Raw genomic sequence first — 20,545 nt, forward strand, 5'->3', positions numbered from 1 at the left:
TGACGTCCCGAAGCCGGCGAAAGTATTTTTTCACGTTGAACAAGTGAGAGATTTCAGACCGTCTCTGTGGCTGTTTTTATCTCTTTTGACGAGGAAGCTATGGATGATCCCGTGTCCGAGTACACGTCTCGACTCCAGCGACAGGTCAGCTTTGCGTTTACACGTTACAAAATGACGAAGCTTAAAAGTTGTGTTCATGCGTAACTTACATGTGCTGCTTCTGGTGTTCTGACGTAAGAGACTGTAACGTTACGCAGCTCCTGCAGGACTGACAGTGGTCAGTTTAATTTAATTTGAAGTCTTGTCTTTTAGTTATAAAAAGGATAGGGGAGTGGCTCGATATCTATACAGAAATCTAGACAGAATTTTGGTGAATCATAGGTGTTTCTGGGCAATGTAACGTTAAAGATGTTCATTGATTTTCGAATGCTTAAGTAGTCAGATGTGTTGATGAATGTCGGTGTGTTTACGATGCTGAATAGAAAGCGAGGAAACACATATTATGTCTGATCAAATGCAACAGTGTTTGATCTGTCAATATGAATGAGCTCAAAGATCATTCTAGACAGCTCCTTTCACTCGTCTTAAAAGAAAGAAAATAAATCGCTTTCTCAGTCAAAGTGATACTAAAACTTTCCCTGCCAGAATGAAAAAAAAACCCGTCACACTTGACTATAGAGAACTTCCTGAATCAATAGCTAATAAATAACAGCGATAATGTGACGTACACACAGTGGATTTATGATTCTTTGATCTTTGTCCTTTTTTCGCAACACAGGAAAAAGACATAAAGTTGCTTCAAGGTGAAATAGAGAGACTGAAAAATCCTCAGGAGCTAAACTTCGCATCTTCACACCTGGAGGAGTTAAAGGAGGAGAATATCCGTCTGAAGTACCGCCTTAACATCCTCAAAAAAGTAAGTATACTTGTCATACTGCATACTTGAGCTTTTATGACATGCTTGCTATAACAACTTTGTGGTGTACGAATTCTTCGCAGTGAAAGTGAAACGTTAGGTTTTGTGTAAAGGGTTCTGTCATAAATCTTTCTCAAAGGTATTTACCTGACGACCACCTACAATGTTAGAAATGTGTTTTTGTACTACAAAGACTCATTTTACTATTCCTTATAAGTTTTTCCTCCTTAATGGTTAAGAAGCATAAGAAATGAACATCTTTTCGCTTGTTCCTTGGTTTGTGAATGCTGAACAGTCTGTCGGTATGTTTTCAGGACATCAACCTGTATGCTTTTATGTATATTACAAAAATAATATTTGATTCCTCTTTTTATGGCCTCTTTAAATGTAGCTTTTCGTTATGGTCCTTGAACATCTATGAAATGATTCGCAGAATATTCGATTAAACTAGGTATTAAAGCTGTTGTTAAAGTGGTTTCCACTGCTTCTCAGAGTTTACAGGAAGAGATGAGCCAAAACGGCAAGACTATGTTGAACATCAACCAGCGCTTGCAGCAGATCTTTGGGGAAGCCATCAGTACCGCCTACCCTGACCTGGAGAACCCTCCGCAGGCGGTCACCCCCAACCAGCAGGCAAAGTTTGGGGATTACCAGTGTAACAGTGCCATGGCAATGGCTCAGGTCAGCATCAATTGAAAAAAAAATCTTAAATCGTTTACTGAATTTTGCACCATTCCAAACCAATGTTGCTTGTTTATTTCCATTAAATACAGAATGACATTTTGGAGAACACTCACACTTTTTATATAATGAACACCTCATTGACAAGGGTCTAAGGTTACTGAAGTACCATACAAGTGCTACATATTTAGTCTGCATTAGTGAATGAAGATAAGGGGAACCAGTGGTGGTCTTGTAGGCCAGGAGCAGAGTCTTGAATTTGATGCGAGCGACTATAGGGAGCCAATGTAACTAACTTAATGAAGAGAGGGGTGACGTGTGCTCTCTTCGGTTCATTGAAGACCACTCTTGCCGCTGCATTCTGGATCATCTGTAGAGGTTTTGTTGTGCAAGCAGGAAGTCCAGCTAGTAGCGCATTGCAATAGTCCAGTCTGGACAGAACAAGAGCCTGGACTAGGACCTGCGTAGCATGCTCGGCTAGGAATGGTCTAATTTTCCTGATATTGTAGAGGATGAATCTACAGGACCGAGTGGTGCTGGCAACCTGATCTGTGAAGTTTAGCTGATCATCGATCACCACTCCCAGGTTTCTGGCCGTTCTGGAAGATGTGATGGTCGATGAGCCCATTTGAATGGAGAAGTTGTGATGGATCAAAGGGTCGGACGGGATTACAAGCAGTTCTGTTTTAGCAAGGTTCAGCTGCAGGTGATGGTTCTTCATCCAGAGCAAAATGTCGCTCAGGCATGCTGAAATGCGTGCAGAAACAGTTGGATCGTCAGGCTGAAATGACAGGTGGAGTTGTGTATCATCCGCATAGCAGTGATAGGAAAAGCCATGTTTCCGAATGACAGAGCCAAGGGATGTCATGTATACAAAAAAGAGCAATGGCCCAAGCACTGAGCCCTGAGGCACCCCTGTATCGAGATGTTGGGACTCCGAGTGTCACGAACGGGGGTGGTGAGAGACAGAGGACCCAAGTGCAGACAGGAGGTAAGGGGTAAACAATACTTTAATATAATAAAACAAGGACAAAACAAAAACCCACGATAGGGAACATAACAAAACATGGAAACAGGAACAAGGACTAACTAAACTAACACGACTAGACTAAAACACATCACATAACTACAAAATGAACTAGACTAACTAAAAGACAGGAACTCACCCACATTACACAAACACGACAGTACACAGGAGAATACACACAGCAAACACGGGCTACATCAAATACAATGCACGAGCACAAGACAATAAACACGAGGGGTTTTTAAAGGGAGACAAACAAAGGAAGATAGCGAGGGGCAGGTGAGGAACATAAGACACGGCAGGGAAGCAATACGGGAAACGAGAGGGGCGGGGCCAATGACGAGACACAAGAAAGCACATGGAGTGTCAATGGTAAACACCCCATGACTTTCTCAAACTAAACATAAGGGATCTGTCACGATCCTGCCACAAGACTAGAAAATCATGAACAAGAAGGCAGGGCCATGACACCAAGACCTCACCTCTCCAGGATACTCTAAATTACCTACCTGAGAGGTAAGACCTGAACCATTGTAGCACCATTCCGGAGACACCCATAGCCTTGAGGGTCGACAGGAGGATGTGGTGGTTAACGGTGTCAAAGCCACCATGTCTTGCCAGTCTCAGGGCTTCAATGACAGAGAGCAGCGAAGTCTCAGTGGAATGACCGCTCTTGAAACCTGACTGGTTGCTGTCCAGGAGGTTGTTCTGCGTGAGAAAGGAGGAGAGCTGGTTACATACAACACGCTCAAGAGTTTTAGCAATGAAGGGGAGGAGAGATACCGGTCTGTAGTTATCTAACAGTGCAGGATTAAGAGTGAATTTCTTCAGTAGTGGGGTAATACGATCTTCTTTGAAGACTGAGGGAAATGTACCAGTGGTGAGAGATGAGTTGATATTGTGGGTCAGAGTGGGAACAACCGACGTAGACATGGCCTGGAGGAGATGAGTGGGGATGGGATCTAGCGGGCAGGTCGTTGGGTGGTTCGAAGACATGACCTTGGAAACATCATCTTCAGATAGGAGGGAGAAAGAGGGGAGCGAACATGTGTCGGGGGTTTGGGCGTGATCTAGAGGCAGCGGCGCAGAGAACTGACTGCTGATGGTGGTAGTTTTCTTTATGAAGAAAGATGCAAAATCATCAGATGTTAAGTCCGATGCAGGTGAGTGGGAAGGCGGGCAAAGAAGAGCAGAGAAGGTTTTAAAGAGAGTACGAGAGTCAGGCAAGTTGTAGATTTTAGCATGGTAGTACTGAGTTTTCACAAAGGAGACATCAGCAGAGAAAAAAAAGAGGAGAGACTGATAGAGACAGAGGTCAGCGGGTTCTTTAGATTTGCGCCACTTTCTCTCAGCAGACCTGAGTGTGGCGCGATGCTCGCGGAGAACATCAGATAACCAGGGGGCAGAAGGGGATGCACGAGATGGTCTAGATGTAAAGGGGCATAAGCTGTCTAAGCAGAAGGTAAGTGTGGAGCAAAGAGTGTCGGTGGCGGTGTTAGTATCCAAGAGAGAGAGCTGTTCGGAGGGAGGGAGCATGGCGGAGACCGCAGAGGATAAGCGGGACGGAGTGTACGTAGGTTGCGTCGGAATGTGACCAGTACGGAGGCATGTGTAGTGTCTGGGGAAGTTAGGTCAAGATCAAGAGTGATGAGGAAATGATCTGACGTGTGCAGCGGGGTGACCTGGGAGTGATGAGTGGAGCAGTAGCCGTGTGTAGATAAGATCTAGTTGATTACCAGACTTATGAGTTGCTGAAGTGGGAACTCGCTTGAGGTCAAATGATGCAGTCAGGTTGTTGAAGTCGGCAGCCTGCGGTTTTTCAAGGTGGATATTGAAGTCTCCAAGTACCACCAGAGGAGTACCATCCTTGGGGAAGGATGACAGAAGCGTATCCAACTCCTCCAAGAAATGTCCAAGCTGACATGGGGGACAATAGATAACTACAACATGAGTATTAACAGGGTGGATTACAGTAACAGCATGTGACTTGAATGAGATGTTGTCACATTAGGGTGCCAGCTGTTTAAATTTCCAGTCGTTAGGGATAAGTAGACCGGTTCCTCCACCCCTCCCTGATATGCGTGGGCTGTGGAAGAAAGTGTAGTTATTGGAGAGGGCAGCCGGTGGGGCACTGTCCTCTAGCTTGATCCAGGTTTCAGTAAGTGCTAAAAGAGAAAGACCAGAATGTTTAGCAATAGCTGTGATGAAAACCAATGGGAAATGTAATTGAGGTAGTTATGAGTGCACAGATTATTAGCATTGCGTTGCCTTCTCCGTGATACAGGAGATTTACGAGTTGTAGTGACATTAGAAATTTGAAAATCCATGGTCAAAAGCGGGGAAACAAGGAATATACGAAACAAATGACAAGAAGAGAATAAATAACGTGCAATAGTCGAAGTGCAAAAACGTAATACTCAAGTGCCTTGTCGGTGTCCTTTATTGGTGGAGTTATTGTGAGATTTTGAAGGCATGTCCAACGGCAGGTAGAGTATTTAAACTGTGCTCTCGGCCCAGTCGCACAGGTAGGGTCGATGGCCTTTACGCTCTTCGGTCTTCATGTGATGAGGGCTGTTCGCGACTGCTGCACGCGGTGGTTAAGACAATATTAATTAATTACACTTACGCGCTTCTGTTGACTTCTGCTGCAAAATGCTTCTCCCACTGACTGTGCCGAGAGCACAGTTTAAATACCCTACCTGGTGTTGGACACGCCTTCAAAATCTCACAATAACAAGCGAAACCAGCATGAGAACAAACGCGATTTCGACACGTGACACGGCGGTAGTAAACAAAGCAACGGCACTGCATTTAAACTCAATGATGCTCACATCCCATCAATAGCTTTGTGTTAAAAAATGACGTCATTGATGCTGAATGTGTTTGGATCTTGTGTGTCTTAAAGAAAGTGACATGCCTGCTTGATTTTTATGGGGACCAGGGCTCCAGACAAAAAAATCTATTAATGAGCCATTGGCTCCTATAGAGGAAAATAAATTAGGCGCCAAATTATATTTTAAGAACCACATAACAGTTCATAGCAAGGCCATACGGAATCTGCAGACTTTTCATGTTAGTTGTGCACTAAAATTTGGGAAAAATCTGCAGAATTCTGCGTTATGGTATTAACTGTGTTTACATTTGTCCACAAATATAAATAAGTAAATGTGTTCAAATCGTCTTAAAATGCTGCCTGTCTATACTGTATATTTTAATGTACTTTATAGCAGATTTGATTCTGCATATTAAAAAGAGGCAAAGAAGCTTTAATATGGATTGATGCTAAGACTACTGTTTAAACTCTAAATACACCAGACCAAATTTGTACTCTGAATTCATTTGAACCAACAGAAAAGGTGCACGTCAAGACCATATTAATATATTATATATACTGTATGAAAGAGTAAACATTTGATTGTTTATAGGGTTTAAAGCAAAAAGAAAGGGGTTGTGTTAATACGTTATTATGTTGATTTTAGTTTGTAATTATGACATTTTTCCACGTGTTCACAACACAATGTAAAGATAACTTCAGATAAAACTTGACAAGAGAATTCTCATGTCGTTTGTTCTCGCTTTGAACGGATTGGAAATGATCCAGTGTGTGTCCCAAGTAATAGACAGATAAATGACGTTCCCTGAACTTCTGCGTGGTTAGTTTTGTTTTAAAGCGGAGCTATCGTGCTATGTAATGCATTCTGACTTCTTTACACCAGTAGTTCTCAAACTGGGGGCCCCCGAGATGGATCCAGGGGGCCACAGATTTTGTGGCATTTTATGAAATATAGAAATTGATCATAGATTTTATGCAATCAAACATCAGAAAAATAAGACCACCAGACAAAAGAATTGATGTTTCAGCATTGTATAACCGAATATGTTTTTGTTTAAATAAAAATGTTAAATTTAAGATTATAAGTCTTTATTTGGGGGGCCGCAAAGCGATGCACTCTACACAAAGGGGGCCTTACAACGAAAAAGTTTGAGAACCACTGCTTTACACGGTTAAACGTGCTGGCTTCTCATGCTTAACATGGTCAACTTGTTCAAAAACGAGTTGGAGGTATGACGTAGTATTTCTGTACTCGATACACTCCCCCAGCACTCCAACTTGTTTCGGAAAGTGTTTTTCTAATTCTAGATCCTTGTGTCAAACTAAGTCATACGTCTGTGTTTTGTTGGCGTGTGCGTTCATAATGTACAAAACACGAAGGGATTATGTGAGGATGTGTTGCTTGCTCGTGCTGTAGTTCCATCCCACTCTCCCCACTAGTCCCGCCTCTAGCAGCTCGTGTTTTTCCGGAAATAATCGTACAGCTGTATCTCTCTTTCATAAATTTGATCAAACTAAATACTCTTCGAAGATATGACGTATGCAATACTACAGTATAGGTACTCAAGACAAATATGAGATTGGCAGAAACTGCCTGTGATACGCGATCTTTAAACGTCTCAAATATCACCTTGTTCGTCCTCAGGCTCACTAAAATCTGTCACAGCAAACAGCGCATCATAGTAATGCGCTCATGTTGCGTTTGCATAGGCCTTATTTTTAAGGCTGAACAGACGTGGTCACTATGAGCTGTTGAATGGAAAAAGCAAATGAGTTTGAAACTATATAAATAGATAATAATATAATTATTTATTTTCTGTCTCTATTAACCATGACCATGGAATATTTTTTCTTGAAGATGATGAAAGCTAAGGGTCAGAAGGTCAGCCCCAGAGAGATAGCGGAGAAGATTGTGCAGAACATTCCTCACAATGAGTTGATTGAGAAAACAGAAATCGCAGGACCAGGTTTGTTCGTGCATTTACCTTTTGATGTATTCATTTTTCCCAAGTAAAGTTTGATCTATTTATATTTTCCCAATTAAAGATTTCTTACTAAACATGCACACTTTGGATTGCAGGGTTCATTAACGTTCATATCAAGAGGATGTTTGTCTCTAAACTTCTCTCAAACCTGCTCGTGAATGGCGCCCAGCCACCTCCTCTGGCGAAGAAAAAGAAGGTAGAATTTTGTTTGCTCTAACATAAAATACCAACACAGTGCTTTAAACTTCTATACAAAGCAACACATATATACTCGTATTCACTTTCCCTGGCGTTTCTCAGGTAGTTGTGGATTTCTCCTCGCCTAACATCGCCAAAGAGATGCATGTCGGTCATCTGCGGTCCACCATTATTGGAGACGGCATGTGTCGACTCTTTGAGTTCCTGGGTTATGAAGTGCTAAGGTTGGTTTGTGGAAGCAATAGAGAGTAAAAAGACATTTCATGCATAAAGCTTTAAAACAAACCTATAATATCAACATTTATTATAAAACATTTTACTTCAAAGTTCCTGCACAACTATGACACTACCCACAATCCACAATTCGTTTAGTGCTTAACTAAAGTTAGGTGTTATTAAACGTTGTAGTGGTAGAACTTAACTAAAAGAGCAGTGTTTATATTTCTGATGACTAAACGCAATAAAAGACACAAAACCTAGACTTCCATCAGACTCATCATCCACCCTCAAAAAACATTAGGCCGCTTGGTTACATCTCTTGTTTTTCTCTTTTGGCCTTGTATCTTTCAGATTGAACCATGTTGGAGATTGGGGGACACAGTTTGGGATGCTCATTGCTCATTTGCAAGACAAATTCCCAAATTATCTCACTGTTTCCCCACCTATCGGCGACCTTCAGGCCTTCTACAAAGTGAGTTTCTGTAGCCTCTTGTTTATTTTAGGTGAATCACGACGCAGGTTGTATTCAAGCTCGCATTGTGCGTCCGTTCCTCCTCACTCCCCACTAACTTCCCATCTCCTCTTTACTGTCTTTGTCAACAAAAAGCCAAACAAACTGCAAGATTCAGCTTTTTTCTTGCAGATCCGTCCAAAAACTTTGTGAACTATTTAATTGATGTGATGCATTTGACGCTTCCTTTATTGCTTGTATAGCCGTTTTGCTTACACAACAGAATTTTCGTTTGCCAAGCTGCTGTTTCACAATGAAATAAAATGAGGTTTGAAAACTTGAACCATCATTTTTTGCATAGTTTCTTATATTGTGATGTTAAAATGATAAGCAGCTGGGTAAGTCCTTCCCGTGAGGTCTCTTGTTCTGGTTTTTTATAAGTGCTAAGAGCTCCGTTTAAAGCCTTTCTTTCTGTCTTTTATTTTAGGAGTCCAAGAAGAGGTTCGATGAGGACGAGGAGTTCAAGAAGAGAGCGTATCAGTGTGTGGTCAAACTCCAGAGCAAAGAGCCAGACTTCATCAAAGGCTGGAACCTCATCTGTGACGTTTCCCGTAAAGGTACATGTGTGCCATAACGAGAATTCTTACTATGTCAGCTGTCTCTGGGAGAAACTAATAATTAGTTCTAATAATAGTTCTTAATCTCTGAAATACCAGATAGTAGTGCGGAGAAAATCAGCAAATGAAACCTCACAGTAGCTTACTGAACATAACTCTTAACCAGGTATAATGTTCATTCATTATTTACTAGCACTTATTTATGCGGGACATGGACAAAGCAACAGAAATATCTTGCTGCTGGCATCTAGATGTTGTCTTATTTAATATTATGAATTTAAAAAACATTTTTAAGAAACAAAACATTATGGAAAAATGCTTCAGCACGTTTTAAAGCAACAGTTCACCCAAAAAGGAAAATTCCTGTCATCATTTACTCACATTCGAGTTGTTTCAAATCTGTATACATGTCTTTGTTCTGATGAGCACAGAGAAGGATATTTATAGGAATGCTTGTAACCAAACAGTTCTTGGCCACCATTGACTACCATAGTAGGAAAAATTACTTTAAAAATGTCTTTGTTCTGTTGAACACAAAAGAAGATATTTTGAAGAATATAGGAAAGCAAACAGTTCTGGGGCACTTTTGACTAGCAGTGTAATTTTTCCTACTGTGGTCTACTATCTTTCGTTTTTTTATTTATTATAAAGGTGTATTCTGTTCTAAACAAATTCAGTAAATTAATGTTTGATTGTTTTTTGCTGCATCAATTTTGCGCTGCACCCTTGTTGCGATTCGACTATCAGTCGACTATAGGCAAGACGTGACAACTCTGATTCGACTATGTAAATCCTTAGTCAAGGGCACCCCTAATTAACATATCAATAATAAAATTGAAATGCTTATTAATATCACAGTTATTGTTGATACCGGTACATTGTGACACCCTAAATTGCATTATGAGCTTAAAATGTGTTGAATTATGACAAAAAATATAATCACGATTATTTTGCCCAATGCTGAGATCACGGTTTTTAAACATGATAAATGGAATAATTACTCATAAATAAATAACTTGTCAATTTAACACTGAATTCAACTTAAAGGGGTCATATGACACGGCTAAAACGAATATTATGGTTTGTTTTAGATGTAATGCAATGTGTATACACGATTTAAGGTTCAAAAACGCTGTATTTCCCACATCCCTGTTTGTATCTCCTCTTTGCCCCGCCTCTCTGAAATGCGTGGATTTTTAACAAAGCTCATGGCTCTGAAAAGCGAGGTGTGCTATGATTGGCCAGTTAACCAGTGCGTTGTGATTGGTCGAGTACTGCAAGCGTGTGACGGAAATGTAACACCTCTTACCATATTTGGAACATCAGGTTCCAAAGCAATTGTGCTGACAGGTACGCCCACCTTACTTGCGTATACATTTAGGCGGTCTTAGTCAACTCATACCACCCACTGACGTACATTTGTGGGGGTGTGGTTACACGAGGCGTTTCAGGCAGGTCTGGGTGAGCATTCGCTTTTAGATAGAATGCATCTTTTGTTCCCACACTTTCATTTTTGCAATTTTACGTGTCTAATACATGCATGAGCAACTTATAACACACCAAAGACACAGAAAACATGTCTTAACGCCATATGACCCCTTTAACAACTGTACTGTATTTACAGTTATTAAAACTGTATGTGTTTATTTAATAACAAATAAAATAAATGTAAAAATAGCTCAAATAAAGTATGAATGTATACATTCAAAGAAATAAAAATGATAAAAAGTAAGGAAACGATAATTCTTTTACCTCGGTTATTTTGTTTTAAAGCCAAAACTCAAATTGAAAATCGATTATGATTAATGGCACAGCCCTAATGTAGCATCCTTACAATATCTGACTGCCATTATAGTGTAATGTCTGTAGGGGTCAGTATATCACAGCACTTTAGCAGTGAACCAACATCCCGCAACAATGGACATCAATTTAAAGCTGTTAGACACAGATAAACCAAACACGAACGAAAAAGCTGACACATTTCGCACTCATCTGTCCTCATCCATGCATTTCAGGGTCATTAAACTGCAGTCCTGTTGGATAAAGTTGGAAGAAACTCCACAGCACAGTAGTCCTCCAGGACTTGAAACTTTCAATTAGTTTTAGCATTTCAGCTCTGAAGGGCAGAGACGCCCCCCGGCGTCTCTCATTGATGCGTCTGTTTACTGCGACTCCCCCTGTGCTCTTTAGCGCCAGCCCCTAATGTTACAGCATCTACCTTACAGCCATTTATCAGAGTCGTCTTTCTCTAGCGTGGATCATCTAATGAAGGTCAATTAGAGTGTTTAGTTGGTCTTTTCTGCTGATGTCGTCCAATCAGAGTCTGCTAAATCAGGAAAGCGCCTGTTTGCTTTGATTTCCCTGCGGTGCGGCTCTCGTAATTAAACAGTTTTGTCCCTTCCGCTTTTGTTTGCCTTGCTGACGCAGAGTTTCAGAAGGTCTACGACTGCCTGGGTATCCGGATCGAGGAGCGAGGAGAGTCTTATTACCAGGACTTGATGACAGCCGTGGTGAAGGAGTTTGAGGGAAGAGGTGCGTTGTTTGAGAAAAACTGTTTGAGAAATAACATTTTGATGTTATATTGTTTTTTTAACCCTATGATGCATAGAAGTCAGTCAAGTGGACACCTGATATATTTTGAACATAGGCCTACTGTATATACAGAATAAAGAATTGTATGTGTCGAAATGCATTTATCCAGCAGGGGGCAGTGTTGTTTTGAGATCGATCCTATGCTTCTACTGTTCTTCTCTCACATGCCCTATCAATCCTTCTGTCCCTCCACAGGCCTGGTGCAGATGGACGAGGGCCGGAAGATAGTGTTTGCTCCAGGCCAGTCCGTTCCCCTGACGATTGTCAAATCGGATGGAGGTTACACTTACGATACGTCTGATCTGGCTGCCATTCGGCAGCGGCTGTTCGACGAGAAGGCTGACATTATCATCTACGTGACTGACAGTGGCCAGGTGTGTATATACAGGTCTAGTAGAGTCACCAGTGTCCGCACCGAAGGGGTGAAGGGCGCCGGGCAAGACTTCAGACATACCCCAGAATTCAAACGTCTGTACGTTTACATTTGTACATGAGACTTCTCACGTCTTCAAATATTAATGCGGTGGAGGTCAGGAACACGGTATGCTCGTGGCTTTATAAACGCAAATTCTGCCGTGTTTTGGGGGAAGATAAATATTTCCAGGGATAAAATTGAAGCGGTATTTAGACACCATCAAGATTCCTCAATTGTGCAAAATTACAAACTAATTTACTTGCAGTATCAGATCAGTGTTTGTTTTTTATTTGAAATCATTTTAGCATAAAAGGTAAAAAAACAATTAACTTTAACATGTGAGCAAATGTTAAATATGTGGCCCTGTCTTTGAAATCAAGACAAAAGAAAACTAAGTAGTCAATAAAATTGGTAATGTGTGTTTATTGCTGTAAATGATGGTTTCAAGATTATTCGAGAATTTTCTTTTTTCTATTTAGAATATGATAAATACTGAAATCAATGATTCTCTATTATTAACTGGTTTATTATCTCTGTGGGGACAGTCCATAGGCTTAATGATTTTTATACTGTACGAACTGTATATTTTATCCCCTAAGCCTAAAGATCACAGAAAACTTTTTGCATTTTTAGATTTTCAAAAAATATCGTTCCGTACGATTTATAAGCTTTTTTGCCCAGGGCAAAAACAACACGAGTCCCCATGAGTTGGTGTGCATTCAGGTTTAAGGTTCACCCAAAAACTAAGATTCTGTCATCATTCACTCACCTTCAGATTGTTCCAAACCTGTATAAATGTATTTGTTTTGCTAAACACAAAGGAAGATACTTGGAAGAATGTCAGTAAACAAACAGATCTCATCCCCCATTGACTCCCATAGTATGTATTTTTCCTACTATGGCTGTAAATGGGGGATGAGATCTGTTTGGTTACATTCTTCCAAATATCTTCCTTTGTGTTTAGCAAAACAAATACATTTATACAGGTTTGGAACAACATGAGGGTGAGTAAATGATGACAGAATCTTAGTTTTTGGGTGAACTATACCTTAAGTCCCCACCGGGATATAAAAACAAGGCCACACACACACATACACATGTACATATAATGTTAATATACACCACGTATATGTAATATTTATGATATATTTATTGTAAATACATATGTTCTGCTCTGGCAGTCATCACACTTTCAGATAATCTTCGCCGCCGCTCAGATGATCGGCTGGTACGACCCTGAGGTCACACGGGTGGAACACGCAGGCTTCGGCGTCGTGCTCGGGGAGGACAAGTAAGAGCATCGATTAGTATTCCAGTCACCCTGTTGCTGTAATAAACATACTGCATTGACTAAACCTATCATAGTAACCAGTGAGTTAAGAGTGTTTGTTTCATTTTCATCTCAGGAAAAAGTTTAAGACTCGTTCAGGAGACACGGTTCGACTAATGGATCTTCTAGAGGAGGGTCTGAAAAGGTCCATGGACAAGCTGAAGGACAAGGAGAGAGATAAGGTGAGCCCCTTTAAAACAGCACTTTTAACCCTCAAGTTATAGTTCACCCAAAAATGAAGATTCTGTCACCATTTACTCACCCTTCTGTCATGTCCAACCTGTATGACTTTTTCTCTTCTGATGAACACAAAAGAAGATATTTTGAAGAATGTCGGTGCCCATTGACTTGCATTGGTTTTGTGTCTGCACAATAGAAGTGAGTGGGTAACCATCCAACTTCCCTCAGTGAGATCTTTGGCTCAGGAATCATCTTGCTTTACTTGCATGATTTCTCTCTCACAAACACCACCGAGCGTTCTGACACTGACAGATACCATGTTTGTAGACTCAAACAGGCGGAGTTAATGTGTTTTGACGTTTAGATGTCCACGGATGTCACTCTCTTGACGTTTAGTAGCCCTTGTGCAATTTGAGCGTTTTCAGAGATATTATTATTTGATGGAAATATAAAATGGGTCTATTTCCCTTAAGTGATGCTGACTTGGATGTTTTGCTAAGCGCCTTGTTTGTCAGGCACATCGAAAGTTACATATGCTGCTTTAAATTAGGCAGAAAAGTTGGCAGGCGCTGTAATCGCGTAATGCTTCTTCGGGCGTGAGCAGTTCGAGCCAGAGATGTAGGACAGATCCAACACCGATCTGCTTTGGTTATCTCTCCGTTCTTCTTTAAATGGAAGGAAACCAGTGTGACCTCATGTAACTGAATTGAACAAGAACTAGAAAATGTACCATCTTTTATTTTATTTAATGTTGAAGGTTGCCATGGAAACCAAAAGGCCTTTTACTATGTGTGTGTGTTGCAGGTGCTGACCCCGGAAGAGCTGGCGAAGGCTCAGCGTGCCGTAGCGTTTGGTTGCATCAAGTACGCGGACCTCTCGCACAACCGCATCAACGATTACATCTTTTCTTTTGACAAGATGCTGGACGACAGGGGAAACACTGCAGCCTATCTCCTCTACGCCTTCACACGCATCAGGTGAGTCCTCGGGGGATCGAGGGCTTCACCCATGTCAGTTAAGCCCTGCTAGATGTTGACTCGGATCAAGTAAGTCCCATAAGGGTCGATATCTGAAACGTGATTCAGATGAACACTTCAGGGGATTGAGATCTTCAGCCTCATCAAATGAGCTGTGTAGGGTTTGATATCCTCACATGATTCAGGCAAAACCTTCTGAGGTTTGATATCTTCACCCATTTCAGGTGAAGCCTTCCAAGCTAACATGTAATGTTCTCATAACGTTAACTAACGTTCTCTTAAAGTTATCCAAGTCATTATTGCAACAATGTTATAAGAGCATTTTATTGACATTTCAAGTTGTTTCTAAATGTACTAAAAACATAATAAACACATTTGTTAAAGGGGTCATATGGCGCGAATACGTGTTTTTTTTGTGTCTTTGGTGTGTTATAAGTTGCCCATTCATGTATTAGACATGTAAAATTGCAAAAATGAAACTGTGGGAACAAAAGATGCATTCTATCTAAAAGCGAATGCTCACCCAGACCTGCCTGAAACGCCTCGTGTAACCACACCCCCACAAATCTACATCAGTTTGTGGTATGATTTGACTAAGACCACCCAAATGTATATGCAAGTAAGGTGGGCGTACCTGTCAGTACAATTGCTTTGGAACCTGATGTTCCAAATATGGTAAGAGGCGTTACATTTCCGTCACACACTTGCAGTATTCGACCAATCACAACGCACTGGTTAACTGGCCAATCATAGCACACCTCGCTTTTCAGAGCCATGAGCTTTGTTAAAAATCTGCGCGTTTCAAAGAAGCGGAGCAAAGAGGAGATACAAACATGCACGGTATGTGGAAAATACAGCGTTTTTAAACCTTAAATCGTGTATACACATTGCATTCCATCTAAAACAAACCATAATATTTGTTTTAGCCGTGTCATATGACCCCTTTAATAAACATTCTAACAACATTAGTTATATGATTAAAACTTTCAGAAATTACATTTTCATGTTATGGTAATGTTAGAAAAATGTTCTTTGAAGAACATAAAAGAGCAATTTTTTTAATATGTTATGTCATTGCTACATGTTCTAAAAACACAATTGAAGTGACAGTTCACCCCAAAATGAAAATTCTGTCATCATTTACTCAGCCTCATGTCATTTCACACCTGTATAAATTATTTTGTTCTGATGAACACGGAGAAAGATATTTGGAAGACTTAGCAATTTTAAATTCTGTGACATCATTGAATGCCATAGTAGGTAAAATTACAATGGTAGTCAAAGGTGCCCCAGAACTGTTTGTTTTCCTAAATTCTTCAAAATATCTCACTTTGTGTTCAATAGAACAAAAAAATTTTTTTTCCCTACTATGGTAGTGGATGATGTCACAGAGCTAACATCCTTACAAATATCTTTCTTTGTGTTTAACAGATTTTCATTTTTGAGTGAACTAGCCACTAACACAACATTATGGGAATGTTAGAAAAAGGTTCTTAGGACACGGGGTACTGAGGTTGTTCAAACCTCAACAGACTTCACCTGAACCAAATGATGTCTTCAACTGTTTCAGGTGAAGTCTGTTGAGGTTTGATGTCTTCACCCGTTTCAAATGAAGCCCGGAGAGGGTTCGATATGGGGTTTCCTCCTCTGGGTAATAATATCTTCGAGTGGATGCTGCGCTGGAAATGGAGGCGCGATTGATTTCCACACGGGTGGGAAACGGCTCACCAACACTGCTGAATGGCCTCGGTCCAGATGATCGCTCTCACGGGCTGTTGATCTTTTGTTCTTTTGGCAGTCTGCGTGTGCGCTTGGACTCTGGGGCTTCGTGCGTTTGCGTGCACATGAATGAATGCGCGCATCTGCTGTGCAGACAGTCTGTGTTTTTCTGTCTGAAATGTACGTGTTGTGCTTGTGTATTTGAGAGATATCGCTCAATCCTAGCCAGAGTGGATGCTCGGCACAAGTGGTCTGGTATACTGACTCTTTATCACCTTGTGTTCTGTCAGTGTTTGGTCTTTTACTTAAGTAGAGCTGTTGACCCGATGTCAGGAGCTCGGGGTATCGCCGTCCCTCCGGCTTCACGGCTCTCGTGCGTATGGAGAGCCTGTTCCTGTCGTTTAATGGGCTGTTGAAAACAATTGGTAACAGAATATCATATTTAGAGGGAAGTGAATGTGGAGCCAGTAAGAGGAGCAGTAGCCAAAAAAGTGAATTGGCCATGGCAACAGTTGGTGGGGATTTCAGCTTTTAATTTCTCAGAATGCATCCAATCCAACCTGACCCTCGAATTTCCCTGGCAGAACGAAAGGATTTTATCTTTTTTTGTAACATGTTGTTCTTATTTGATTGTTTTGACAGCTTGCATACATTTTTAACATCAATAGTGTTTCTACACTAAAGCATTTTGAAGAAACACTTGAAAATAAAATTCTGTCCTCATGTTTTTAAATCTTAACTTTCGTGGAACACAACATTTTGATTTTTTTCCCTTTTTTATTCAGTTTATTTAGTAAACGTATTGAACATTTATCAAACATACCATCATAAACTGCTTTCAAATGCTTAGTGCACTTCATTTTTAAGTCTTCAAATACTAAACAATGTACGGCTGCACGATTAAAAGTTATACTTATCGAGAAGCAGTTGTGAATCAAAAGTCTTCAAATGAATATAATCAATAATTAATATAACATAATGTGACTTAATATCCTATAATGTAAAATGTTATTAATGAATTAATATAACAATGACTACGTTTACACTGTGATAAATACAGAAATGATGAAAATGTCTTTGCAGCGTTTGTGTACGCTGTCATTGCGTTCGCGCTGTTTCTTTATGAAGATAAGGAGCAGAGACTGCTGGCAGCGAATTGTGTTGATGGTAAAACTTTAGACTGTCATGTTTACCATGAATTACGCCTGAGGTGTGTGACAAAAGCGCATGCGCACCTTGGTCAGAACAGCATAAATGCGATTTAAGTGTTTACATGCCTTCTTATTGCAATTAAAACCGGCGTACATATGTTACTTCAATTATGCTTACTGCGATTATCAGCTTAATCGCATCATTTGATTACCTCATCATCACGAGGTAAAGTGTATCGCAATATTGCCAAAATCCTATTATAATCGCATTAGGAGGGTGCATATAAACAGTCATTGATAAAAATAATTACGGAAGCTTTTTCAAGGTGCTTATTTTGCTGTCCGTCTAGTTTAAACATTGGCGGAACATAGTAATGAAATATTTTAGAAATGCAGGTTTTATATGTTGTTAACATGTTAAATCTCGTAATCAAAATTAATTTCAATTTTAATAAGGATTAGTTGACAATTGTGATTTTTTTTTTCTTCGTAATTGTAGATCCTTAAAGCAGCACTATAAAACTTTTGCTCACAGGTTCTCCCATGTGGTTGAAAAGCGCAATTGTCTTTTACAAGTGTTGTAAATAATATCGCTGTATAAGCTTCCCCGTGGGCAGCACAATACACGTGAATTTATTCACTAAGCTTATGAAGCTGGCAAATGACGAAACTGTTTGGAAACCATGTGGCACTCTTCAGCAGGCAGGGGATGGGCGGGGCTGTGTGTACCGACCCGAACACAGAACTTACAGAGTGTGCTTGTAGCCGCTAGGAGGCTGGTCAGGTAGCGGCGGTAGTACAATTCGTCCATTTTAAGAGTTGCTCTATCACTGAAATAATTGTTGAGACATTATTTAAAGATCGAAAAACTACAAAGTGTTGCTTTAATATAATAACTGTCTAATAAACAGACCCGAAAAGTTATTATTTACCTGAATTCTTTCCTTCCGCTTGGCACATCAAGACAGGTCATTGTCACTGGACAGTAAGCGTCATGGTTTTCATATCATGATACTCTCTATACCTTGTATCACGGTATATTTGTACTTTATCACGGTGTTGGATTTAGTTACAAAACGGTTTTAAAAGCTTCAGTTTGTCCCCTTAATAATGTTTATTCTAAAAACAGCTTATTCAAATAGCCCCCCCAAAAAATAATATTTAAGTAAAAAAATTAAAAATAATTATTTATTGTTTTATTTATATATAATATATATATATATACAATTATAATTATAAATAAACAACGTGCAAAGTAATTAACTATTTCAAACCAATTCAAATGAACAAAAATAAAGAATCATAACATTTTCAGCTCATAATTTCTGGGTTTGCATGTTTCAATCTGGATAAAAATGTAAAATATTTGATCTCTGTTTTACTCAAAATCAAGGCTTTTCTTTTGCGTTACTCTCATGTTTGTTTCAATTATACTTAAAGCCAGAAGCATTTTCAGCACATTCATCACACACTCAATATGAACCAGTTGATGGAAAAGAAGCTAATGTTGAGATCTTAACAATTCTGATAATAAACTACTTTCAATTATCTACGGTATTCTGAAGCATGCACGATAACAATATTACTCATGTTCATTATCGCGATATACCGTTCACCACCGAATGCCGGCACATGTATAATTGCCACCAAACCCCGTTGTTTTTCACATGTCTCGTTGACGTGCAATATCTCTCGTAACGCATCTCTATTCACCTCCAGGTCTATAGCCAGACTGGCAAACATCCAGGAGGACGCCCTGCGTAAAGCAGCCGAGACCACAGAGGTCTTATTGGATCACGAGAAGGAATGGAAGCTTGGTAAATGCATCCTGCGCTTCCCCGAGATCCTGCAGAAGATCACAGACGACCTTCTGCTTCACACGCTGTCCGACTACCTCTACGAGCTGGCCACCACCTTCACCGAGTTCTACGACAGCTGCTACTGTGTGGAGAAAGACCGGCAGACAGGTGAGTTCCACATCACATCGACCAGAGTTCATAACACTCCATGAACTGTTCCAGCATCAGTCACGGTGAAAATAAGTGTAGCCGACCGAGGAATTTCACCTTAATACCACGAAAGGAAAACATGGCCCTGTGCCTGAAACCTTTAATGGTCACGAGGTTCTCGTGGTTAAATTCAGAGTGTGTGGTTTTTGCTCCATACCAGATGTAGCGGAATGAGTCCAAAATGGTATTTAGTTTCGTTCTCACAAGATAGTTAAAAAAACGGAAAAGTTGCTAAATACAAGTGTTATCATTTGGATGCATGTCAGCTTTGTTTGGGGTTGTTTTTACAACGTGTGTTAGCCAAGAACAGTGGTTTATTTGAACAGGGAGAGCTAATCTAGGACGATATTAGATAGAAAATCCCTTAGCTGTTTTTCCTCATTTGATTCCCTTTATTAAGAAGTAGTTAGGGTGAAGCTGCTGTCTCTTGAATTATGTAGCTCCTTTACACTATTTAATGTAGACTAATGAAATTGAGTTTTACTGAAGAAATCGAAAATACTCTGCTTATGCGGCTTTTGGGGGTTTGGTTTTCATGTTTGCACATAAATACACAGCGATTTTATGAAATGATGTGTGTGAACTGTGGAATTCCGAGCCGTGAGTTTGCAAAATTACTTTTCAAACAATACTAGTCTGCCATTGTTTGGACAAAAACGTATCCCTGACCCATGATGTTGAAATGATGTTTAAGACATGATGAAACGTCATTGGTTCGATTTACACGAAAGAGCCGCTTTGACCCCTCTGCATCTTTCTTCTCAGGGGAAGTGGTCAAAGTCAACATGTGGCGGATGCTCCTCTGTGAAGCCACAGCAGCTGTGATGGCCAAAGGCTTTGACATCCTGGGTATCAATCCAGTTGAGAGGATGTAAACTGGTCAGCGTTTTCCTCCCCTGAACATAAGACCTTTTTCCAAAACATCATGTCCCAATGGATTTTATGGTATACCAAATAAAACCCATGTGACTGCCCATAAACATTTTGGCTTTGTGTTCATTTTTCCCGTCACATAAATGTCGGTTCATCCATCTGGACCTTGAAGAATCACCAGAAAGTCAAAGCTACCGTACTGTAGTTTCCATTGGGCTCTTTGTCTTTCTATAATAAGCCTGAATATAGGTTTAATTCTTGTCAGACGATAAGCTTTAGCTCACTTATCTTTGGTTCACCTAAAGCTTTTACAATGCTAACTTATTTGACTTTTGGTTGTTTGATTTCCCAATATGCATAAAATATTGTTCT

At 40.2% G+C, this 20,545-nt stretch overlaps 1 protein-coding gene across 1 annotated transcript; it reads left to right on the forward strand.

Moving 5' to 3' along the window:
- Positions 1-7: 7 nt before the first annotated feature.
- On the forward strand, positions 8-20,508 carry rars1 (arginyl-tRNA synthetase 1). The gene is made up of 15 exons (XM_057360176.1): positions 8-144; positions 779-916; positions 1,409-1,597; positions 7,316-7,424; positions 7,538-7,638; positions 7,743-7,864; positions 8,211-8,331; positions 8,798-8,927; positions 11,355-11,459; positions 11,715-11,893; positions 13,116-13,225; positions 13,341-13,446; positions 14,249-14,421; positions 19,011-19,258; positions 20,066-20,508. Exons 1-15 carry the CDS (start codon positions 100-102, stop codon positions 20,173-20,175), a joined length of 1,986 nt encoding a protein of 661 aa, XP_057216159.1. The 5' UTR covers positions 8-99; the 3' UTR covers positions 20,176-20,508.
- The last annotated feature ends 37 nt before the right edge of the window (positions 20,509-20,545 follow it).

This window comes from Triplophysa rosa, linkage group LG19, assembly GCF_024868665.1.
Source record: "Triplophysa rosa linkage group LG19, Trosa_1v2, whole genome shotgun sequence".
Taxonomy (NCBI): domain Eukaryota; kingdom Metazoa; phylum Chordata; class Actinopteri; order Cypriniformes; family Nemacheilidae; genus Triplophysa; species Triplophysa rosa.

What these genes read in the sequence shown, in the direction of transcription:
- rars1 (XM_057360176.1), top strand. Translation starts at nt 100, where the DNA reads ATGGATGATCCCGTGTCCGAGTACACGTCTCGACTCCAGCGACAG. An exon ending in CTGTGACGTTTCCCGTAAAG is followed by an intron (nt 8,928 to 11,354) that starts GTACATGTGTGC and finishes TTGCTGACGCAG; the next exon opens with AGTTTCAGAAGGTCTACGAC. An exon ending in AGGACAAGGAGAGAGATAAG is followed by an intron (nt 13,447 to 14,248) that starts GTGAGCCCCTTT and finishes TGTGTGTTGCAG; the next exon opens with GTGCTGACCCCGGAAGAGCT.